Below are 25,195 nucleotides of genomic sequence, written 5' to 3'. Positions count from 1 at the left end.
CTCGGCATCTGCCTTCTCTTGGTGCAGTGAAGAGAGGCCTCTGCTCCGAGGCAGTCCTGTCTGTGGCCACCACAGGGGAGTGCAGGGTGCATTACCAGCTGCCCTCGCTCGTTCCACCCATGTGAGATGCCAGCCCAGTCTGTGCCGAGCTCAGCCTGGGCCATGGAAAACAGGACTGCTCTTGACCCCAGGAGTCCCTGTGGCCACCCCCTAGCTGTGAGCACGCAGTGGTGTACAGTTAAGCTTGTCCATGCCCAGAGGAGCCTTGCTTCCCTGTCACGTGATGGACAACAAAACTTTCACCTGTTCACCGAAGGTTCTGCCTGTTCTGAGGCCAGGGGCACTGCCATGGTGCTGCCCTGCATCTCAGAGGGCCGGGGGGGGGGGGGGGGGGGAGGGGGAGAGGGAGGGAGACCCGGCCTGAGCCTGCGGCGGTGGCCAGGAGCCCGAGGCAGCTCCTAGGCCTGGGGCTGTCTCCAGGCCTGTCTAGCCTTGGCCAGCTTCCTCGGCCATCCTTGACTAATCCTTTTAATTGCTGCTCTCCAAAGTCCCTCTGCAGGGAACATTCGGCACAACCATCTCTTCCGATTACTGCTTAATCTTGTTTTGAGTGATTTTAGCAAAGAAGGAAATTATTTGCTTCCTGCTTGAAAGAAAGCCATCATCAGAATGAGCACCATGAAGCACCACTCATTTCCCCCACAGCGGACAGCACACTGTGCTTTCCATGGCCAATGTGCACTCACTGGGAACTGTCCCGCCACCTCCTTGCCATTCACTCCCCTCTGCAACTGAGGGAAAAGCAGCCACCGGCAGAATCAACTGCTCGTAAAACCCATTGGTGTTAAAAAAAATGTCCACCTACAGGCTGCTACAATCCTGTCGGTGACGTCTGCTGAGCAGTGAGGGACTCTCGGCTTATGAAGTCCTAGCTGTTTCTGGAAATGGCAAAATGTTTCTAAAAACATGTGACCAACTTTGAATCACAGAGTTTTTGTTTGGTCTACTTGAAGCAGAATGGACAGTGGCACCCGCGAGTCTGCTGCTAGGCACGCGCCCCAAGACTTGAAGGCAGGAATTAAATAAAGAGAAACGTGTCTGGATGTTCGTTGAAGCACCATCCACAACAGCCAAACAGTGGACACACCTGTGTCCATAGACAGATGATCAACAAAGCATGGCCTGTCCATGCAAGGGGACATTTCTGAGTTCTGAAAAGCAGTGAACATCTGGTCCTGCTGTAGCGCGGACAAATGTTGAAAATGTTGTAATATGTGAAGGAACAGATGCAAAGTCCATATATTGTATGATCCAGAACAATAAGTCCACAGAGAGAGTGTATTAGCTGCTCTGGGCTTGGGCAGGGCTGAGGGACTGCCTCAGGTGCACACTTTACTTTCAGGGTGACACGGGTGTCCTGTTGCTAGGCAACATGCTCACTGCAGCGATACTCTGTTTGCACTATACAGAGAATGTGCCAAGTGCCAGGGAAATGTACCCCTTAAATGGCCAAGGTGGCAAATTTATGTCACATGTAGTTAGTTGGACCATGATAAAAAATAATTTTGCATGTATTTTGAGTATTTAATAATCAAATAGTTAGAAATAGTGTCCAGAGTAAAATCTCAATGACCTATAATTTAATCACAAGAAGTACAAAGAGTAAAAACCTAGTGATATAAGTGTACGGCCTGTGAGTGAGCACCGTACACTTATGTCATTATTCAGTTCCACTCTCTGCAGAGTGACTGCAAAACTGGCAGCTTGGACAGGAGGGGTGGGGTGTGTCTTGGTATCTTTGGTTTGAGGAGTACGGGATGCACACAGCAGTACCAAGTGACGTTTAGGAGCAAGAGGGAGCCATGACTTTTCCATAGCTGTGCCCCTTGTGGTTGGGCATATCTGTAGGCAGGTCTGTATGGCTGCTGCTCATGCTCACCAGGAGTGAGGACTGTGCCCGAGCAGACCTCCAGGATGAGGGTGACTGACGGGTGGCCTGAGTGGCATGGGGAGCTTGCTTTCCGTCACTTCACGAGGTGACTGCAGACTTACTTGGAGGCACTATAACGCAGACCCTGTGATTTCATGCTGCTATTGTCACTGTCTGCGGTGACTGATGGTCCACAGTATTGTAGATGCAATCTTAGAATTTAATATCTAATAATCTCCAGGGCTACAGGTGTGAGAACTATCTAACCAATGGCAAGTATAAAACCTAGAGGCCTCAAGTTGTGCGGAAAAGTGACGTTTTCTTGACATATTCCAAGAGAGTTCAAATATTTGGAAATGGGTCCCCTGCTAGAGACCTGTGAGCCAGAGCCCAGGTTGCTTTTCCTCTTAGACAGCCACAGGCTCACTGAACAAGGAGGCAAGCCCAGCACTGCTGTGAGTTTTCCTCAGCCAACAGACTGCATTAGAACCTCGTGTTGCAGAGATGACCACCAGGCCAGTATGCAGGACAGATGGGAAGCAGAGGCCGGGTGGAGCGGAGGTCTTTGGACAGGCAGGCTGTAGCTCTGGGTGCAGCCCCAGTGGTACAGAGAGCCCAAGATAAGAGATGCAGAGACCTGGTAGAACTCAGAGCTGCCACAGACCTGCAGGACCCCCACTGGTGTGCCGGTGGCACTGTGTCCTTGCCAGTGTCTATTCACCAGTGTCAAGGGGAGGAGCCTGTGAAGGTGGGGAGTGGAGACTGCGTGAAAAGGCATTGTTCAGACACCTGGCTGCTTCTGTCTCAGCCCCAAACAGTTGCAAACATGGGGAAGCCATTCCTCCCAGGGCTGAACTCCAAAGGTGCTGTGTCCAGCTGTAGGCGCAAGAAGCCAGGCACGTGCTTGCTTGTGGTAGTGGCCCTGGGTGTGGAGCCTGGTGCTGAACAGCATGCCGTTGTCCTCACAGTTTCCTGCCAGTACCCTGGGCTCCCTCACCTCCCAGGGTGTGGAGAGGTCAGCGTGGCTGCTTGGAGGCCAGGCCTTCCATCTGCCTGCTGGCATCTGAACTCCTCGCCAGGGTTGTGGTCCCTGGGATGGAACCATTCTGAGGGCAAGCTGTGGGGAGAAGTAGCTGGTCTGGAGTGTGTGCATCTTGCTGCTGACCTGCCCATCTTCGCGGTCTCTGCAGTTCTCTACAGGGGAGTAGCACCTGCTGCTTCCCCTGGAGCCTGGAGGTTTCCTGAGTCCGTCCTGTCCCTGGGTATTCCAGCCTCAACAGCACCTGCAGCACCTTGCCTTCCGCCGTCAAGTGCACTAGCACACTGCTGGGTTTGGGGCAGAGCCTGGCCCTTTCCTGCTGGGTTTTTAGGATTCCTGTGTGAAGATGCAAGAGACAGAAACTTCCTGTGCACCTGGGACCCTGGGGACCTGGGAAGAATGGGCTGTGGCTCTTCTGCAAGGTGCTTTCAGCTTGGGCAGGCCCAGTACTCCACCTGCGTCAAAGTCCCTGTTCCCAGGAGGTGTCCAGCCTCCACTACTGCCCAAGGGCCCAGGTGGGTCTTCTTGGGCCTGAGGAGAACCTGACTGTGACTGGGGTCATCTTCAGGAAGCAAGGTCCACTTGCTGCCCACAGATGTGCTCAGGAAGCTGACTGAGCCTCAGTGTCCCTCTCATCCAGTGTGGAGAACGACCCTCTTCTCACTGCGTGGCCTTTGCCGGGAGGCAGGACTGTGAGGCGCGAGCATCCCTCTCACCAGGAAGCCCCTCCAACCCGGTGCGTGTCTGCGTCTCGCAGCTCCCTGCCCTCTGCCTTCCTGCCGGTGCTAACCCTGTCTGTCCTTCCCTGCAGACGTCTCCAGGTGTGTGGCCGAAAGGAAGTACACCCAGGAGCAAGCCCGGAAGGAGTTCCAGCAGGTGTTCATCCCCGAGTGCAACGATGACGGCACCTACAGTCAGGTGACCACCCTGCGGGGACGTGCCACCCGGGCGGTGAGGGCGGAGGGCGCCGGGAGGGCCGGCAGCTGGCGGAGGAAGCTGCAGGGGTGCCCCGGGAGGCCTCCCAGTCGCACCGCAGAAGTTTCTCCCCAAGGAGCCTTGTGTGCGCAGAGGGGGGCTGAACATGTCTGTGCCCCATCGGGCAGTGTCCAGCTCTGCTGCCCACGTCCACCCGTTGTTGCCTGAGAACCTGGCGTGGGCAGAGCTTCGGCCAGACTCTTAGACCATGGGAATGGCCGGGTTGTTCAGGTTCGGTTTCAGGTGACAGGGCGCATGCGCAGGGAAGCGCAGGGAAGCGCAGGGAGCATGCGCAGCGTCAGAGCCAGGAGGGAGCTCCAAGACAACCCAGCTGGCGGCCTGTGGCTAGAAGCTGACCAAGCCAGGCTCACCTATGGTCATGTCCTTAGCCAAGGGACGGTTGAGAGGCCAGGTCACCTTCAAGTGACAGCATGGGATCCCTGTGTCTTACACAGTCGTTTGACCACTGAGAGATGGGCATGGAGAGTGAGGGTGCCTCTGCTGGTCTGAGCAGGGCCTGAGCCTGGTCCTGGAGGCCACGGAGGCTCCCTGGAGGAGCACCCTCCCGCAGCGCTCCACGGCCGACAGCCTCCCGACTGCCCAGGCCTCAGTTTCCCCATTGCAGGGTGAGGGTTGTGCTGCGTCTGGACAGTAAAGGGCAGTTAGGTCCTTCACAACAAAGGTGCCCAGCACCCTCGTCCCTCTAAGGTCTGCAAACCCTGCCACCCACCAGGGAGTCACCTTAAGTGGCACTGGCTATCCCAGGCCTCTGAAGTGACTCCACTAACGTGGAGCTGGCCTCTCAAGCTGCAAGCTCTGCTCCTGTGTCCAAGGATTGCTCACCACCTGTCCTTTGTCTGCAGGTCCAGTGCCACAGCTACACGGGGTATTGTTGGTGCGTCACGCCCAATGGAAGGCCTATCAGCGGCACCGCTGTTGCCCACAAGACGCCCAGGTGCCCGGGTAGGTCTGATCCAACCTCCAGCTCTTGGAAATCAGTTGCTTCTTCTCCTGGCTGTCTTCTTTATGCTTGCTTGTCATTCAAGAGGAAAGCCGGTTTGGTGGAACCCTAGTGATAGTGAGGAGGGCTCAGGCTACTCGACAGCGTGTTGGAGGGAAGAAAAGCGGAGGTGCTTGTACATACACTCAGGGCGGAGGAGAGCGCTCCCAGGAAGGCCTCCCTGGCCTGAGCCATGGGAGGGACTGGGACTGGGAAATCTCAATAACCAGAGACTTTAGTCACCAGAGGAAATGACCCAGTGCTTACTTTGGCCAAGAAGGTGAAAACTTCTGGTCTTGTATACATAGGTTTTCAGAGAGAAAGTGGCTCATTCTTCATCGGTGAATTTCCAGAGGGTTTATTTGTGTTATTTTATTACTCATAAAAGGGCTTGATGTAAGAAAATTGGCAGGATAATAATCTGTGAAATGCTTTCTTTTCCATTAATATTTTACCAAAAAGGTTACAAATGATTCAGATCATTTTTACTTGAAAATGGTCTATAGCCCAAGTTTGGTTAATTTGCTGGGGGAAATCTATAAGTTTCCATGAAAAAAAATCTCATGTCTAGCCTTCAAAATTCTTACATTCTACATATGAAAATAGGTAGAACTATCATCATATGATCAAATAAAGTATCAAACATTTCCCCCAACTTTCATGTAAAACATTAAAACAGTTGCACTTAGAGTTCACTTTTAGACTTCTTTTCTAGCTAAGGACAGGCACTTTCTAGCTGGGAGTTCTGTTCATGCTCAGGGACTTAGGAAGAGTCCCAGCCCCCAGAGTGCAGGCTGGAGCTCACGATGGCATGGCTTCAGGGGAACGATGCAGCTGCATATCCAGCAGCGTGAACCTCAGGACCTCACGTGGCAGGTCTCTCGTGGCAGGTCCCATGTGACAGGTCCTTGAGTTACGGGTATTTCCCAAAGCTGCTTTGTTATCAAAGGCCTCACAAGAGCTGGACAAAGTTTGAGTGAGCTCACATGGACATCTAGTCCTTCTTTCATGGTCTCCTGGAGGAAGCCAGGGGAGGAACAGAAGAGGCTGTGCTGGGGCGGCCTCTGTGAGCCTTTCCGGCCCCACGCCTCCCCCTGCATCAGCTTTCTGGGTGGAGCCTTCCTCCTGGAGGGCAAGCAGAGGAGTATCTGTGGCTGAGGTGGCAGGAGGTTGTCTGAAAAATCAACTAGTGCATGGAAGAACTTTCCAGAAAACCGTGTGCAAAGTTGGCTGAATGGCGTACAATGTGCCGCAGTGCCGGCCCACAGCCTGCTGGCTCTCATTTCTCAGCCAGCTGTCACTAGCACTCGGCTGCAGCAAGTTCTGATCCCATTGATGGTTTGATCTGAGAAGTGGATTGGGAAAGAGAGTGTTCTGTGCTTTTGCTCTAAAGGCCTGGTATCTACTGTGTGGAAATGCTCCCGGTAGGAAGCAAAGACAGTGAAAGTGCAATCCACAGGGCACTCTCCTGGAACTCAAGCTCCTGAAAAGCAGTCGCACCTTTTCAGGTGCCTGGTGTGGCTCTGTGGCTGCTGCCCCTGTGAGGTGTGACTCCTGGTTGGGATGAGTAACCTGTTCCCCGACTCCAGAGAGCAGCGGAAAATCCCTCTATGCCCTAGAGCTCCAGGCTTTCATTCTGCCAACTTGGGTGGGAGGGCAGGTGCAGCACCAGCTCCTTTGGGAGCTTCATGGAGTTGGGGGACTCTCTCCCTCTCTTTTCTCAAAGATTTGAAGTCTCACTGCAGGAGACAGGAACAAAGCCTACCACAAAAGGACTTTTTCTCCAAGGGAGGATTCCTATAGCTAACCTATTTTCTACTATCGGGAAATCGCTTCAGGTTTTTGATCTCATCTCTGTTCTGTAACCCTGCACCCTGGCCAAGAGCTTATTCCTGGCCCAAGAACAAAGTGCTTTACAATATTAAAGCTGAATCGACATGCAGGAATTTTTAATATCACAGTATCCAAAGACTCTTCATATGGAGCTTCGTCTGGGTTATGTCTTTGAAGTGGTCTACGGGCTCTCGTTATGGGAGAGGGGTGGAACAGCATAGCTGGTGCCCACCATGGGTGCCACCCCACCCTGTTCTCTCACCAAGGGCCAGGCACAGATGCTGGCTGGAGGTCTTGTCCAGCCTGCCACAGCTGCTTGGGATGTGAGTGGTCCCTTCTCACAGCTGAGGAAAGAAAGCCATTATTTGTCCCTAACAGGATTCATAACATCAAACCTTGTAACTTGGTTTAAGTATTGAAGCACTGGCACTGCCCACCCCCAGGGCGGAGGAGGTCTGCGGTCTTACCCACTGCCCACCTCCACTCAGGCAGAGCCTGATTGCTCGTCCCACCATGTCTGCTTTGGTGTCAGGGAGCCCAAGCTGTTGATGACGCAGGATCCGGGCCGGGACTGAGTAATTTCAATACGTCGTTGATGCTGACTTAACTCTGAGTCCTACATTTTCCTACTTTGCCCAAGGTACTGGCCACTGTCTGATGCACAGAAGGCCACGTCTGCAGCAGAGTTCCCAGTGATTGCTGAGCAGTCCTGCTAACAAGCAGCTGGTTGGGGTCCTGTTTCTCACTAATGTGTCTCTGGCACTAAGCGAGGACCCCACCTAGCCGAGGACATTGAAGAAACATCCAGAACAATTAATCCACAAATGTTGAAGTCAGCAAGAAGCTGCAGTTGGTTTCTGATCTCTCTCAAGTATATCTTTATAAAAATTACTAAAATGGAAAATTGTAACTACTTTGATTAAAAACTTGCTTTTCAAAAAAATCATCTCCTCAGCCAGGCGCAGTGGCCACAGCTGTAATCCCAGAAGCTCAGAAGGCTGAGGCAGGAGGATTGAGGGGCCCTAAGCAATTTAGGAAGACCCTGTATCAAAGTAAAAAATAAATGATAATATTAATAATAATTTTTAAAAGAATTGGGGAAGTGGCTCAGTGGTTAAGTACCACTGGTTCAATCCCTGATAGCAAAACCATCAAACAACCAAATAAACAATGAAACAGAAAAACAAAACAAAATCATCCTTCAAAATGGCCTTTTCTCTGGGCCTAACACTTCTCTTCCTTAAAATGTTAGTTACTAAAATTTTAATATATATTAATAAAGAAAAGCACGAACAAATAACTCCAACAAGAAGTAGAAAATGCACTGAAAACTCAGCGCTTTGCAGCCTGTGAATCTGGATTTTACCTGTGGTTTGCAATCCTGAGAGGTGCTTCTATAGGAAAGTGTACATCCCTCGCACTCCTCTCACGTGTTCTCAGAGGTCGGGGACGTGCCAATTTTGTCCTCCATGAGGTAGCTGTGAGCTGGAGCAGCCACAGAGGGTTGGCCCACTCTGCAGTGGAAGTTGTGGGTGGTTTTGAAGGTGTTTAATTTATATGAATTTCTTAAGACACTGGGTAGATGTAAGGCAGCGAGCAAAGCATGGTGGCCGCCCTGCACAGGGGCTCTGCAGCCTGGGGGTCAGAGGACCCTGTTCCACCTGTGGAGAGATCTGGTCTCCTTGCATGTCCCGGGCCCTGTGTCTGAGCAGCCTCTAGGCTCATCTGATCCTCCGAGCGGGCCTCTGTCCTCTGTCCTGGTCTTCACATCTCACTTGTGGTCTTCCCACTGACAGAAAATATTTTTCCATTCAGGAAAAATGTCTCTTTTCTTTTGGGAAGAAGTACTTTTCCATGTCTAATAGTCGCATTTTTGATTGTCTGCCTTCTGACTGTACTTCATAGTCTGTGTGATTAGGTGTCTGATTTGTGATTTGAATGTCACGTGGATCTAAGAGAGTACTCCATGAATCATCCCTAATGACACCAGTCCACAGATGGCTTCAGCCTCCGCTTCCTAGTATTTAATAACACTTTCTAAGAGATAGAGGGCTTTTTAGAAGTGAAGGGTCCCTGTCAATGTAGCTCATCTGAAGAAACATGGCTGTGTTTTATTCAGCTCTGCATTGCTGGGACCAGAAGACTCGATGAGAATGGCGGGAGGAGGCGCAGTCTCTATTGGCTCTTGGTTTCAGAGGTTCAGTCCATGGCCTGCAGACGGGGCAGCTCTGGGCTCTGGAGGAGGCAGAGCTCTGCACACCAGGGACAAAGCATAGACCCCGAGGGACGCCCCCGGGACCCTCCTCCAGCCACACCCCTCCTGCCATCATCACCTCCCAGTTAATCCATGAAGTGGACTGAAGCATGGATTGGGTGAGGCTCTCCTGGCCCGATCATTTCACCTCTGAGCATTCTTGGCTTGCTTCACAAGTGAGCTTCTGGGGACTCCTCACATCTAAACCATAACAGCCTCCGTCTCTCTGGAGGTTTTATGCAAAGGAAAACAAGCATAGGCGGTTTTTAAATTGATTTTTTATTTATATATGACAGCAGAATGCATTACAATTCTTATTGCACATATAGAGCATAATTTTTCATATCTCTGGTTGTATACATAGTATATTCACACCAATTCGTGTCTTCATACCTGTACTTTGGATGATAATGATCATCACGTTCCACCACCATTAATTACCCCATGCCCCTTCCCTTCTCCTCCCACCCCTCTGCCCTATCTAGAATTCATATTCCTCCCATGCTCCCTCTCCCTACCCCCCTATGAGTCAGCCTCCTTATATCAGAGAACACATTCGGCATTTGTTTTTTGGGGGATTGGCTAACTTCACTTAGCATTATCTTCTTCAATGCCATCCATTTACCTGCAAATGCCATGATTTTATTCTCTTTTATTGCTGAGTAAAATTCCATTGTGTATATATGCCACATTTTTTATCCATTCATCCACTGAAGGGCATCCAGGTTGGCTCCTCAGTTTAGCTGTTGTAAATTGTGCTGCTATAAACATGATGTGGCTGTGTCCCTGTAGTGTGCTGTTTTCAGTCCTCTGGGTATAGACTGAGGAGAGGGACAGCTGGTCAGATACTAATGCTGCTGCTGCTGCTTTTTGTTTCTTTTTTTAACAAGCATCTTTTGTTTTCTTTCCTGTGTGTAACTACGGAGTTAGGTGTGGGGGCACTTTTGAGGACCCTAAATTGTGTGACTCTCTTACAGGCTGACTGCTGCACTGAGGCTTCTTCTAACTTAAAGAATGTGAAGCTTTTACTCTTAAACCCAGTGTGTGTAAGACAGGTGGGGAAGCAGGGGCTGTCTCTTAACGGCTCCCAACTTGTGTAAGGGGAAATTCATGGGAAATTTCTCCTTTCACGACTTTAGAGAAGGAAGTCCTTGGATTGGGGACGATCAGGGGCCTCACCTGTGGTTAGTGGGTGCAGAACATTCCTTCTGCCCTGTGCGCTTCTAGCCAGGAGGCCAGGCTACTTCACACCAGAATCACTAGAGAAGGGAGACCCCTGGAGCGAAGGCCAGCCCTGTGAAGCCCACAGCTTTCCACATCCACCATGGCCCCAGAGGCTCACTGGGAGACTGGCTGGACTGGGTTTGGCTTCTGCATCTGCAGAAATGGCAAATCGCCGCCGTAGTCCAAGCTGGGTGCAAGATGAGAAGGAGCCGCCCCTGCGTGGGGGAGACCCCTGTAACAGAAGACACGAGGACAGAACTGGGTCACTGGTTGTTGCATGGTGACGAGCACCCGCTAGACCTGGCTCCAGCAGGGAGTTCAATGTGCCTTAGGACCCCTGCTTGACAAGCCCCGACAGTGGCCTGGCCCTGACACAGAGGTTTTGCCTCCTGACAAGTCTCCACGTGGTGCCGTCCATGGGCCCAGCCCCTCCTGCAGAGGGCATGGGTGAGGCCAGGGCCCCACATAGCTGCCCAGGCCACAGTGTGTCCACACAGGTGAGCAGTAGGGATGGCCACCTGCATGCTGTGAAAGGCCTGCTGTTGGCAAGGACCTGGGACTGCCTGTCTCTCCTCCAGCTGACCACCTGCTGGGAACCAGGTGGCCACACCAGCCCCTTGCCACCTGACTGATTTGCTCCACCCTGTTTGGTATCTCACGGCAACTGGGTCAGTCAGAAGTCACCGTGGGCTTCAGGACCCTGCTGCCTTGTGGCCTGAGCATCCACATAGGCCTGGGTGAAGCTGACCTGCTGTGTGACCTGGTTGTCCCTGGAGTAGGCAACGTGGACACTTCTAATCCCTGTGCTTTGAAGATCATGAATGTTCAGGAAATGTAAATAAACCACGCTCTGGGGCTCAGAGTGGAGTGGCAGACTGTGCTCAGGATGCTGAGCCCAGGAGCACAGCATCTTCCTCTGTGGGGCACTGACTGCTGGCCAGGGCAGGCTTAGGATTGGGATCTGGTACAACTTCCCTGAGTTTGGGAACAGGGAGGTGGCACCTTCTGGGTCTGCATGTGTGCAGTCTGCCCTGACCCTGGGGGGCTCCTGCCCCGTGGAGGAGATGTCAAGGACAGAAGTGGGGAGGAGTGGCAGGCGTGTGGGCCCCTGGCCTCCCTCCCGGGCCTGGCTCTGACCCCTGCAGAGGCCGCTGGTGAGCCCAGAGGCTTGGGCCACGGAGCTTGCCAAGTGCTGCCGGTTGTCGTGTGAGCCTTCTGTCCTTTGCTGCCCTGTCCAGGAGGTGAGTGTCTGCTTAGGTCTTTGCAGGTACTGACCCAGCTTCTCTGAGAACCCGGGCTGCTGTCCTGGCGTTGTCCTGGCTCTGTCCATGTGCCCAAAGAGTGTGAGTGCAGCGGGGCAGCTCTCTGGCTGGCTCAGCTCTGGGGAGCCGTCCCTTCCCCAGCTGAAAGAGGCCTCCCTGCCCTGGTTGGCCCCCAGGACCCCCACTTTCCCTGTCACCATCTTGGTCTCCTTGCTTGTTGTTAAAGTGCATCTAGTGCTGAGTGAAGGAGCCGTCTTAGGCCTCTGACTCTCGGCAGCCTGTGGCCACTCAGCTGGGCCGTCTGGCAAGCCCTCATCGCTGCTGGGTTTGAACCGAGCCTGCAGAACTACGGGCCTGAAGAGCTCGTTGCCCCTGCTTAGGGCTTGGAGGCTTCCTCGCGTGTGCTTCGTGGAGTCTCTCACGGGAAACGCCTACCCGGAGAGCTGAAAAGCCACCCCTTCCTGTGCATGAAGTGGCACAAAAGCTCAGAAATTCGGGAGCTCCAACTGTGGCCTGGCTGGTCTGAGGAGCGTGGCTGAGTGGGGTCTTCCCACCTGGGAACGGAGGTCAGTCTGGAAGCTACCCACTGGCCCAGCATCTCAGAACGCGTGCCGACCGCCGAGGGTCATGCTCACCACTCCTGTCCTGGCCCTCTGCTGGAACCCCCCAGTTGGCGCCCCTGGGAGTTCAGCAGACCCTGCCTTCAGGAAGGGCAGTGGGGAAGAGCTTTGTCCTTTTGGCTCTGGACTCAGGCTAGTTTCCATAGCTGTGCTGTGTGCAGAGAGTGGCGTCAACGTCCCTGCAGCCAGGACGCTGCAGGCCGGCTATGCAGGAAGGCCAGAGTCCTGTCCCGAGGCACGGGGACCCTGAGGAGATGCACTGTTGGTCCCTCGTCCAAGTCCTGAGTAGCACAGTGTGGACCCAGGGCATGAGGTCCAGGAAGGATGCTCGATTCTGCTGGGAAGTTCTTTCTTGCACTTGAACAGGAGATAGGACTGTTTTTGCGTGGATTTGTTGAAGTAGAGCTGGCTGAACGTGGGGCCTGCTGGCCAGCTGTAGCACTGGGGGAGGTGGAGAAGGCTGCCCGACAGCCCCTGGTCAGACTGCAGTTCATACCCTCCTGTCTGCAGATCACAAGAAACCTTCTTCATTCAGTCGAGGAACACTCTCATGGGGGTGGGTACTTCTTATTGGGCATGTTTATATTTCAGTCAAAGTCAAAACCCATTCACTAATGTTCAGAAATATCACTGAAATTTTGTCATTTCCAGTCAAAGGAAGGAAATTGCTTTTGAGTCACTGCAGCAGCATGTGATGAACATAAGCTGACGAGTAAGAAGCAAGCTCTTCAAATCTGGCTCTGTGAAGAAGTGGCACACGGAGGGGCCAGCAAAGCTGTCTGCAGGCCAGGAGGCCCCAGGGGCAGTCCCTCCCCACGAGGAAGCCTGGTGCTCCGAGCCTGGAAGTGCCGCCCCAGTTAACCAAGCAGCCAGGCAGCTGGTGGGAAGGGTCCTCAGCCAGTGCCTAAAAGTGGTGACCACCAGCCAGACCAGGGGTCCTGTGCCTGTCCACCCACTAGCAGCTCTGAGTCTCACAGACAGTGCTCACAGACAGCTGACCACCTCCCCAGGCTGTGCTGGCTGATTCAGGCCCTCCAGAGAGGAGGCGCTGAGCTGGCTGCGTCCCCACTAGTCCTGTGGAGTGGAGCTCCCACAGTGACCTGGCACCCGGGAGCTGAGCTGCCTTCCCCGCCGTCCCCCTCAGCCAGGAGGGCGGCTTGCCCCACCCAACAACGTCCTAGTCCCCTCTTCGGTGTAGACGCCGGTCTGCATCTCAGTAGCACACTCAAAATGAAAAAAGAAGAGTTTCAAGTTCTGAGATGTCTCTGCTAAGGAGATCACCCAGCACAGGAGGTGGTAGTTCTCAGTCAATCTGAACGGAATTAAAAAAAATGCTTTGAGTAGGTTTAGTAATGGCGAGTGACAGGAAGCACTCACGGCAGTTTTGATCCCTGTAAAAGAAGAACCACACTGTCCCCTCCGCTCCTTGCCTTGGTGATACAGACCCGGCAGTATCCCCTAAGTGCCAAAGCTCCTTGTGACAAATCCCCATGTCCTCTGATCCTCTCAAAAGGTACTTCTTCAATTTTCTTCTGTATAAATCTGATTCAGGCGGATGCCAGGGCTTTAAATTATCTTTAGTTAATTTCTTAGTTAACTATTATCTTTAATTAGTTATTTTTAAAACCATCTCCTCTGCTGCCTCCCTTGCCTCAGGACCCTGAGGTATGGTCTCTGCTTAGCAGGTCACTGTGGCCTTCTGGGGAGAGAGGCTGGACACAGGACTGGCAGCCCTACATGCACCTCCCAGCCCAGGAACAGAACCCTGTGTGGCCTGAAGGCCATCTCTTTGTGGCTGTGGCTCCTCCGCAGACCAGAAAATTGTAGCCCTTACCTATGAAGTGCCAAGGCATTGTGAATTTGTTAAATGAGGAAATAGCCGCTCACCTAAATTATTGGTCACCATTTGGTGACCAAAATTAATTTCATTTTTATTTTTCTCTTTTAGGTTCTGTAAATGAAAAGTTACCTCCACGGGAAGGCACAGGAAAAACAGGTAACTATCTTAACATCAATTTTCATGATGATATTTCGTATCTAATCCAGTTGGTGCCTTGAAGTGACTTCTCAAGTTGAGACTTCAACATGTATTAGTAATGGCAATGGAGCTGAAATAGTGGTCAGTTCTTCATTTGTTCAACAGACATGGGGTCAGTCTTGGGGTTGCAGTCACCCTGTTGCTATGGTGCACATCCCTGGCCAGCCCTGGGGTCCACCCCAGAGCTCCTGCCCTGACTGTATCAGAGCTGCCGCATTGTGTCCCTGGGAAGACCCTAGGGAGGGGCCAGTCCATGTTTGGGCTCCGGCTCCAGCCACTGTGGTCTCACCCCTCCTGCGCAGGGCCATTAAGCTCCTCCCTGAAGAACCACTCCTTGGCCAGGGTCAGCCTCCAGGGGCTGCAGGTGCCTCTGTGGCTACCAGGGTGGTGGTCCTCATCCCAGGCCCCTTTCTGGTTTTGTCTTCTCCAGGTTAAATGAAATCAGACTTTGGGGCAAAGAGCTTAGACTTTCTTTCCCTGACCTGGGTTATTATGATGAACCGTAGCAAAGAAGAGTAATGTAAAGACAAACGGACCCTGGTTTATTCAACCCCATTCCTGAAACATACAGTGAAACTCTGACAGGCTCCGTCCCTCCCAGGAGGAACATTTGTCAGGTGTTTGCTTTTGAAAGACAAGGGTGGCCACCTGGTCACCTCCAGCTGCCCAGAGACCACTCGATGGGGATGGGAGGGAGGTGGTTGTGTGGACTCGGACCATAGTCCCTGGGAGATGGAGCTCTCGGTGCAGGAAGAGTGCCCGTTCATTTTCCAGCTGTCGCAGTGACAGGCAGAACGGGGTCCTGGCTTGACAGGTCTGCGAGGGGAAGAAGGGACAGGGCACTGAGCACTCGAGTGAGGGTCTGGATCTGTACCTGTGAGATATTGGTGGTCGTCAGACTGAAGGTCTGGGAAAAGGAAGTGGCAATGTTCATGCTTCTAGAAGTCCATCAAACGCTGAAGAGGGAGGAGCAGGAGAGGGAGGATCCGGCTCAAGGACGGTTCTCCTCCTGATGGTTAGGATTGTAGATGCTCATGGAACCCACTGTGGGGCCGTCCCGGGGAATTGGTGTGTGGGCACGAAAATGAACTGTCGCCCCCAGCCAGCAGACAGGCCTTTAACAGAAGGAAAATGGGGAACACAGCCGCTGAGACCGTTGTCTCGTGTCCTCGGACTGCATTGGCCCCCACAGGGCTTGTGCTGACACAGAGCTGCTCAGGGCAGCACAGGACAGGCTGAGGGCGCCTGGGGTCCAGGGAGAGCACAGCAAAGGCTCTGCCCCCCTGGGCCACACCCCCACCCCTCACCTCCCTCGCCCTGGGCCGCCAGCAGCCCTTAGATGGCAGGGACCCCATGAGTCTGGGGACAGCTGGAAGGCCCAGAGTGGCAACCTGCTTAGACCTCCGCATCGGACGGCCATCACCAGCCCTGAACACTGAGGATGGGCCTTGGCGGGGTTTTCCCCATGTGCTCGTAGGACTTGGAGCAGGGGCCTTGGACCGGCTCTCACTTCAGCTTCTCGTCTGAGAACACGGCAAAACATTTAGTAGAAATGGGCCTGGCCCTGGCTACCATTGTTGTTCTGCTCAGACTCTGCTATCAAATGGTGTCACGTTTTTGTCATTATTTGGACCATAAACAAGAGAGCTCAATGTTAAAGATTTTTAAAAATTTCTTTTTGGCTTTCCTCCTAAAAAACCTTATGCTAAGCTTCTCTGCTGTTCCTCAGCAGGGAGGGTTAGCAGATAGGCCCAGGGTCTGCCGTCATCTTGTGTTGTATCCTGAGATCACTACCTAGCAGGGGGCACAGGCAAGCCTGGGTGGAGAAGGGGGGGTCCTGGGGGCCCAGGGCCTCCCCACTGCCCAGCGGGGCTGGTCCCAGAGCAGGATGAGTAGGAGCTCTGGAGCAGGCAGGCTGTGTCTGGGCTCTTACGCCTGCCCCTCCCCGGGAACTGGAGGACACCTCTCAGGTGTCTGAGTGAAAATGGTCCATTGAGCAGGTGCCCTCTGCACAGCGGGGGTGGCCACACCCAGCCTGCTCCCTGCTCCCTGCTCCTAGCCCTCACCCCACCCACCTCTCCTCCTGTGTGATGCTTCTGCATCATTCTGCAGGAGGGGGAGCTCAAGGTGCACAGAGGTGGCAGCCAGTGGTCCACCCCACGCCTCCCTAACTGCTGCCTTTCCACACACCAAAGGGGGGTGCACCCAGTGCTGGTTTTAGCCGCCCTCCCTGTCCCCCAGACTCGTCTCCTCCTCGACTCCTGATGACCTGATTCACCACTCCGCTGATTTGAACCCTTTCCCAGATCTAGCCTCCCCTGCTCCTGGTGTCTCACCCCTTCCCCAGCCATCCTGGGGCTGGGAATTGGCCCAAGGACTCAGGGCCACATCTAGCATCTCCTGCCTGGGACTTGGTTTTCAGCCTTGAGCTGAATTTTGAAGCAGTGGCCCCTGCGGCTTTCATCAGGGTCTGGTCGGGGCTGGCGTGGGTGCAGCCCCTGAGTCCATTCAGGGTGGCTGTGGGGGTTGGTGGGGCTGCATGCGAGTCCTGAGCTCTGTCCTGCATGCACACTTACTTAGCTTACTCTCATAATTGTAGTCTCCTTGCAAATCTTTTCCGTTCTGAATTCAGATGATGCCGCCGCTCCGGCGCTGGAGACACAGCCTCAAGGAGATGAGGAAGGTGAGCCCGGGAGATGATTTGGGTTTGTGGGGGGGAGGCCAGAGAGCTGGGAGGCAGAATCAGGTCACCCTGTGAGGAATGCTACTCACAGAGGATTGGGATGATCCAGGAACGCAGTCTTCCAGCACAGGGGAGAGAGGAAAGGTGGCCACGGGGTGGGAGGGGCCAGAGGATACCAGTTGCACCTACGTGGGATGAGGAGGTTAGCCATCTGACGTGTGGCATGAGGGTCATTGTTGCTACTGTCCTGAGCATTTCCTAAGACAGTGAACTCAGGTACTTCTACCCCACACAACTTAAGTGAGAAGAAGGGTGTGTTAACCTGCTTGATTGCAAAACTTGTTTCAGTGTCTATCCTAAATAGAGACGCCCAAACAAGATATTTGGCCTGAACCTCTGTGAGGGCACCTGCTGTTTTCCTGGGGATTTTGATGTTAAATGGTACTTCACATAGCAGAACACTGAGATATTGCATTTTTAATACAAATCTGTGAGGGGGACAGCTGGAGGTCCCAGAGTGGCAACCTGCTTATACCTCCGCATCTGACGGCCGTCACCAGCCCTGAATCTTACAATTAAGATGACATAAAGCGTATATTTCTAAAGTGTGCAATGACATATGCCATTTCTCTATTCATCTTTTCACGTTTTTGTTATGATGAGGATAGATTTCCTCTCTTCACCTTTAATAAATTGTTTTGGACAGGTCAAATCCTCAGGTCAATGGGAATCAGTTGGGATCAGGGTTTAGATATAAATAAATACAAATAAATCAGGGATTGGAATACAGTTGCACCTTGCTTTGCAAATAAGCTGACATGCACATGGTGCTGAAGGCCACACTCTCTCTGCACCTGGGCACCCATTCCAAACAGGAGAGCCAGAGGTGTCTGGGTGGTGAGGGCGAAGGGATCGTTAGAATCTGTGTTCCCAGGGCAGAGCCCTGACCTTCACTATAAATATTCAAATGCATCTGTCACACAGTCTCACTAAAATGGTACATCCTTGAAATTTTTTTCACAAAAATTATATTTTGCGTTGAGTCTTTCAACTTAGGGAAAACCTGCGTGTTTGATGAACAACCATCTGTGCCACACAGTACATTTTCATACACTGAGTTGTTTTCTAATACCCAGTTCTTAGGAAACTGTCTGGATTTAAACTGTTTTTAATCATACTTTGGTTAAAGAAGAAATATGCTAAAACAATATATGAATAGTAGTCTTACCGTTTCCTTTTGTTTGGTGCACATGATCACGTTAACAATTGCTTTAGGAGGGAGTGATGTGCACTTGTGTGTCACACCCACTTTGTTTGCTTTGCTACCTGCTGGAACCTTTGAGAGGCTTTGATGAGAATGATTCTCCTTTTACTTCACTAGATATTGCGTCACGTTATCCCACCCTCTGGACCGAGCAAGTCAAAAGCCGACAGAACAAGACCAATAAAAACTCAGGTAAAGTGGGACGACCATTGCAAATGCACGCCTCAGCTGGGAGCTTCCCCTGCGGGGGTGCCAGGCGCTGTGTCCTGTAACTTGGTCACAGAGTCCTAAGAGGGTCACTTATGGCCGGGCCACCAGATGCATTTAAGATGTTGGTGTTTTCTTATTACACTTTCCAAATTCTTCAGAGGTTTATGTATGAAAATGGAAATGTTTGATGTAAAGACACCGATGACTGTTGGGATCGAGTGTTGGGTGACTGTAGACAAGCAACTGGTGGAGTCCTCCATGGTTGTGATTTTGGCTGGTTTCAGGAAACCTGCTTCTTCCTGTAGTTCCTGTTGACCTCTGGCTGGTGTCCACAGTTCGTTTTGGAAGGAAGTGATCTTGGGGTTTCAAGGAGCTTGGTGCAGAGGAGACCGAGCTGGTGACAACTGAGATTTCTTGTGCTGCCTCCTGGGAAGGCGGCATGGTGACTGCTGCGAGGTGGTCAGTGTGGTGGGTGCTGGTGTCTCTATGTCTCCGTCAACATGCATTTTTAATAACAACTTACTGGAAAGTCGGGAGGTTTACCAAGGTTCAGGGTCCTCAAGCAGCTGGACTCTGCTCTCACCCATGCACTTGCCCAGCGGCACAGCCCCAGGCGGAATCAGGAATGTCTGGCTGGTGTTGCCCGGGAGGACTGGGTGGCCAGGGCCTGGCCCTTCCCTCTCACCTGGTGTCTGCCCAGGGCATTTCCCAGCCCACTGCGGCCCTCACCTGGCTCCGGCCAAGCCCTGTCCCTCACTTTCCTGGTGGGCAGAGAAAGGCAGGATCCAAAGGTTTCACCACCAGATACATGGGTACAAATGCAGGAAATTAAAACTGTTTGTAAAGTGTTGATTTTTTAATAAGGAATGACATTACACATAAATTCTCCCTGTTGTATAAAAATATGCATCTGTGCACTTCTCTCATAAACTTTAGAAACTCAGTCTTGTTTGCTTTTGCATGTGAAGCTCTTGGCTTTGCTTCTGAACTCTATAAACGAATGCAGGAGAAACCACTCAGAACACACGTGCATGAGCTCGCCTGTAGGTCTGGAAGCTCCTCAGGGCAGGGGTGACGTGCAGTGCCTGAGCTCTGGGAGACACATGCCCAGTCTTTGTGAGCCCCATCCCTGGGCGCCCTTAAGCACAGGTCATTGTGAGCAGGGGCCATTCGGGGTTGGCAGGTTGAGCCTCCCAGAAGCCCCAAGAACAAGTGTACCATTGTTTGACACTTGCTTATGCCTTGTTCTAGGCTGCCAGGTGGCCTGCCAGGTGCCATCAACCCATGGAAGCTGCACAGGCTTTCAGTAGGTCATGGGGCTGAAACTCAGGCCTCAGGAAGTCCCATCCACATCCGCTGCCTGCACATTGCTTGATCTAAGTCTGCCTGCGTGAGCAGAGTACAGGAAGGTGGCGTGAGCTGGGTTGTGGATGTGGGGCTTGGAAAGGAGTGGTCAGATCTGTGCTTAGTGACCGCTGTCCCGTGCAGGTCTGTCCCAGCCTGAAGAGGGTATTTTGGGACATTAAAAACAGTGTTTGATTTGTTCCGTTTTAACACTGAGATGATGTATCACACACAGTCAGGATTTACACAATGGCCACCACTGCCATTTTCTGCTGTTCAAAGCTACCTTTACTTATAATCATCTTTGGTAGATGTGGGCACATTTATTTGACCAAAAATGAATGATTTGTGACTTAGTACTCTGTGTTTTTAAAAATTCTCTTAGTTTGTCAGTTTTCTTTCATCTTCTTTTATAGAAAAGGCCAACCTAGAAACAAATGGCATTGCTTAGCTGTCCTCTGATGTTCCTGTGGGTGAGCGAAACATAGGATGGGAGTGAGCATGTGCTGTGAGCACGTGGCTTACAGCAGAGTGGCAGGAGCTTTTCCAAGGGGCCATTCTTCCAAAACAAACCAAGTCTCCCAGCCTGTGAAGCTTTTCACATAGTAGTTACTCAATAAATGTGTATTTACCACAATAAATATGTACTTACTAAACCAACAAAGAGTCTTCCCATCACACATCCCATGGGCACTCTGCTGGTACCATCACATTTGTTTCTAAACCTGAATTAACGAAACAGAAGTATAACCAAGTTGATAAATAGTGAGGAAGGAGGGAATCTCAGTACCACTGTTCTTTGGCTTCTGGATTTATACTGATTGAAATTCAATGCTAACATAATCATATATGAAATGTTCTCTGTTCATTTAGTAAGAAAAGCAGCTCTTTCATTTAATGATCAATATACATTAAAGAAATGACTAGAATCTCAATTTTTAAAACTTAGGAATGCAGTATCCACTTTTCCTATCTAATTGAGACTAGGTGTTGGTTCTTCACTGTCTTGGGTCATCTTACCATCTTAGCTTTGCTCTATCCATAACGGGTACACGAGGTATGGCAAATATTTATCAGGTAGACTTTGCAAGTTTCTTTCAATCAGATGACGCTTGAGTGTCTCATGATTAACTGGCGTACACCTGACCATCACTCTTCCCTGGGGCGTGGCAGGTGCTTCCCTGATCCCAGCCTGGCTGCCCTGAAGCGCCCTCTAGGACTTGGAAGAGGAGCTTTGGGTATCACTTCTTGGTTGGAGAATGCCTCAGATGCGCAGTGATTCCCAGATGCCAGGCGCTGGGGCTCTTTGGCCTTCCAGACGAGGGGCCTCTCTCAGAAGGGAGCTTGAGCTGGGCCTTCAGGGCTTACGGAATGCTGCCCATGGGGACAGGGACGGCCGCCCAGGCCCTGGTCTCTGGAGTCCAAGTGCCCAGTCCTTCTCAGTGCCCAGGTGGCCGGAGGGGGAGTGTGACTGGCATGAGGCTGGCTTCCCTCGGCCTGGAGAGGAACCTGCAGTGGGGTGTGACCTCAGAGCTGTCCTCAGAGTGGTTCATCCTGGGGTCCATGGGGCATGCCCCTCCCCAGCAGGAGGCCAGACCGCTGTCCTCACCTTGTTTCAGGGGCCTTCGTCTTTCACAAAGTACTAAGAACAAGGTGACCATGTTCTTTTTTACTCTAGGTGTCTAATAATGCAGATTTCTTAAGTTTATGCCAAAAAACGTGTGTTGATTTGCACTGATTAATTGGGATTCTGCTCGGGGCCCGTTACCTGCTGAAGGGAGTATAAAGGGGCGGAAATAGGAGCTCAGCCCCGAACAGGTGGCAGAGCCCAGCAGGGCCGGGAGGCCGAGGCCCTCTTGGTGGAGAAGGACCCGAGGGCCCAGGGCTGCGCTCTTCTGCACATCAAGAGCTGGGCATGTGCCTCCAGGGCCCAAAGCCTCAGGATGTTCTGTGCCCATGTGGCTGACATGGTGCCGTCGTCTGCACCACACCAGTCTAGGGGTCGCGTGAAGCAGAACCCATCAGTCAGTGGGGTCAGGGTCTGGCTGGGGGACCGGGCTCTGCAGGATCGGGTAGACCCTGGGCTGCCTCTTGCTTGGGCACCGATCTTCCAGTCAGATCCTCCACTTGCCCCCGCCCCAGGCAGACACTGAGGCATTGCTGAGGGTCTGGTGCTGGCCAGGAGGGAACCAAGTGGGATTTGGGCTGGGTCACCCCTGGGGCCACTGCCCTTGGGTCAAAATGGATCATGTGGGTCGCAGTGCCCTGGGGCCCCTCTGCTTGGGCTGAGGGTGGGGGGGGCAGCCCGAGTCTCCTCAGGGGAGGTGTCCTCTGTGAGGTGCTTCATTCTTGGGGCTCCCTGTGCTGCACAGTGCTGTGGTGTGGGGGGTCGCCCTCACGGCCAGCAGCTCCTAAAACCAGGGGCGATTGAGGGCTCTTCTTGCTCTCCCAGGTCAGCACCTCAGCCTGAGCCCACACTGTCCTAAGGTGGCTCTGCGGGGCCACTGGCCAAGCAGTTCATCACCTGCTGGCCCCTGCTGGACCCCAGGGCCCCTGTGTCCCTCCTGAGGCTGCAGCACTGCCTTCGGGGCTCCGCCAGGGCCAGCTTCACAGGGAGAGCAGAACCGGGCGCTGGACACCTCAGTCTTAGGTTATTAACCTGGGATCTGAAGCTGGTGCGGGAGCGGCCTGTGTCCTTCCCTCCAGGGCCTGCGGGAGCCTGGTCTCCCTTGGAGCCCAGGCTGAGGCTCTGCAGACTTCCGGGGCACACAGGCCTGCCCCAGGCCTCCCTCTGTAATCCTCTGGCTTTGCTGACCTCTCATTTAGTGCCTTTTAAGATTTTGCACACGAGCTGGAGGAAACATGGAGGACCCTGTTTCTGTCAACTGTCAGAACCCTCCTCCCACCAGGAGAGAGTCTGCTTTCCTCCCCAGGCTGCGAAGACAGCCCTGCTTCCTGTCTGGGGAGAGCCTGGTGTGCCGGGCGTCCTGCGGTTTTATGGGCCCCCTCAGCGGAAACGCTGCTCTGCCTCACTCAGAGGCTGATAATTTTTGTTTTATTGCACATATTAATATTAGTGCCAAAAGATAATTATCATTTAATTCTGCTTTAAATCATGGTAGATTACATTCCCTGGAGGCAAATAATACAAATCATATTTTCTTTTTTTAATTTCTGAGTTTCTCGTTGTCATCCTGTTTTTCAAACATAACAATATAAAAGCATCCAGACACCAGGTAGATTTGTAAGTTATAAAGCTTGGCCATCTGAAGAGCTTACAGTATTAAAATGAATCTAGCAATTCCTGCTAACTGTGACTACGAGACTATATTCCTTAAAGGCATCAATCATTTCTCTGAAGATGGACATCACTGAGTTGATCCATCACTGAGTCTTCTTAATTGCGCATGGAGGTTTTAATTGCAGTAATAGTTCATGATTTCATATTTCTCCTATTATGATATTCAGTCAAACTCTGGTTAAATTGGCACTCGATAGCATTTTGGAGCCTCGGTGCAGGACCAGGCGGGCCCGATCCATCTCTGCAAACTGCTGGGTTCCATGCACGGTGCAGCCAACCCCTGAGGTGGCTCCTAAGCCAACTCCTAAGGTGAGCTGGGGCTGCCTGCCTCATGGGCAAGGTCAGTGTCTCAGTTCTACTCGGATGAGAGGCGTTCAGCCCAGACTGTGATTCCACGGAATGCAGAAGGCCAGGCCTGTTCTGCTCCCAGCGCAGGGCCTCGCTGCCCTGAGGGCATGTTGCTGATCCTCTGGAAGAGGCCTGGGCTGCACATGCCGCTCCCTGAGCATCTGCTGACCATGAGGGCTTGTCCACGGTGCTGTGGGCAGGAGTGCAGCTTCAGAAGTGGCCTCTGGCAACAGAACTGGCAGAAGAGCCTGGGTACAGGGGAGGGGCCTCAGATGGGGAGCCAGGAGGCTCTACTTTGTACTCTCCCTCAGACCAAGCCCTGTCCTCCTTGTTATCTGACTTGGGCAGGGCCACCCTGACCGCAGGTGGAGATGGCCGAGTGGCAGCACCGGCCCTGTGAGTGTGTGTTGGGGTGCTGCCGACCTCAAACACCCTCCTTTCTGCACATGGTGGTCCCTGGACTGGACAGGTGACAGGTGTGGACCCTGCTTCTCCTGGACTGTTCAGAGCCTTTCTCCTGCTTAGAGCCTCCTGGGCCCCGGGAGGCACAGATGATGGGGGCTGTGGCTGAAGCCCTCTGTGGGGTCCAGATGGAGGTGATTGACCTCTGAGGGTCAGTCAGGATAAGGCAGGCCCCCAGGAGGCCCCCGGCTTGGTCCTGAGGAATTACCCATGGCCAAGGGGCCTGTCGGAATGGGATTAACTTCAGGGGGCACGTGCCAGAGGGGCGCCCAGCTCTGCAGAGCAGGGGTCAGTTGGCACGTTCTTGAGAATCTGTGTGTGTGTGTGTGCGCACACATGTGTGTCCGCACTCTCATAACGAGGTACTAGGTTCTGGGTGATGCAGGTGCTACAGTTGGTGAGGATGGGGTGCACATACTGCGGCAAGTGTGCGGAGGATCTGTCTGCAGTGGAACTGGCTCCTGGGGCAGCTCTGAGTGGAGGCTGGTCTGAGGAACCAGGTGAGCTCAAGAGCCCAGAGACGTCTGCTCTTCACACCTGAGAGTGGAGGTGTGTGGAACAGGCTCGCTCGACTCCATTTCTGTGGTTTTCTTATCAGTTCAACAACCAAGTCGAGGTCATGTGACTCTGGTGCCCCTGCCCCTGCTGTTCCCCAGCTCCCTAAGACCCTCCTCCCCAGGGCACACCTGGGGGTGGTAGCTCACCTGTGCCACACACCTGCCTCTTCATCCCTATGAAAGACACGCCCTTTGGCTACCGGGTCACAGGCTCTGGGTCCAGGTCTGATGACACATCCTAAGTGCTCCTCAGGGACTTTTTAATGTAAAAATCCGTGTACTGCCACAGACGAGAGTTAAATATGGTAGGTACGATTTGGGTCAAATTTAAATTCTCTTGTAATTACAGGGCACGATATTTCTTGAAGGTGTTGAGTAATAGACTTCTTTGTATTCAAGATACAAGTCCTTCATCAGGGATTTCATTTTAGGCCGATAAAGCGGATTAAAGCTAACATCTATATCAATGATGAATGGTGAAGAATAAAGGACAACACTACTTAAAAATAGAGATTCTCCCTGGTATCTGAAACTCAAAATCAGCCTGGCATCTGTCTTGTGTCTGACAGTCTGGCCTGCAAATAAATGCAATTCCATGCTCACAATATCTGTTTACAAATCATCAGGGGAAAATTCCTCGGGCTTTCTTCAAAAAGCAGATTTTATTGGAGTGCATCAGTCAGCGTTGGCTGCCGGATCACAACACCACAGGCAGGATGGCTCCAACAGCAGAGATGTGCTGCCTCACCCTCCGGAGGCTCCGTCTCCGAGCCCGGGCCGTGGGCAGGACTGGTTTCTCCTGAGGCCCCACGCTGGTTGCCTCCCTGGACCTTCCTCTGTGGGTCCCTGCT

The 25,195-nt window shown here is 52.6% G+C and overlaps 1 protein-coding gene across 1 annotated transcript in view; it reads left to right on the top strand.

Moving 5' to 3' along the window:
• The window catches only part of Smoc2 (SPARC related modular calcium binding 2), a 153,641-nt gene that overhangs the window by 72,394 nt on the left and 56,052 nt on the right, over positions 1 to 25,195 (top strand). The window contains exons 3-7 of the mRNA XM_026414562.2: positions 3,781 to 3,887; positions 4,808 to 4,907; positions 14,086 to 14,133; positions 16,808 to 16,858; positions 18,240 to 18,314. Of these exons, the coding sequence (XP_026270347.1) occupies positions 3,781 to 3,887; positions 4,808 to 4,907; positions 14,086 to 14,133; positions 16,808 to 16,858; positions 18,240 to 18,314 (381 nt within the window). The remainder of the gene's footprint in view (positions 1 to 3,780; positions 3,888 to 4,807; positions 4,908 to 14,085; positions 14,134 to 16,807; positions 16,859 to 18,239; positions 18,315 to 25,195) is intronic.

The sequence above is a fragment of the Urocitellus parryii genome, chromosome 8 (genome assembly GCF_045843805.1).
Source record: "Urocitellus parryii isolate mUroPar1 chromosome 8, mUroPar1.hap1, whole genome shotgun sequence".
Taxonomy (NCBI): domain Eukaryota; kingdom Metazoa; phylum Chordata; class Mammalia; order Rodentia; family Sciuridae; genus Urocitellus; species Urocitellus parryii.
This window is presented reverse-complemented; position numbering and strand designations above follow the sequence as displayed.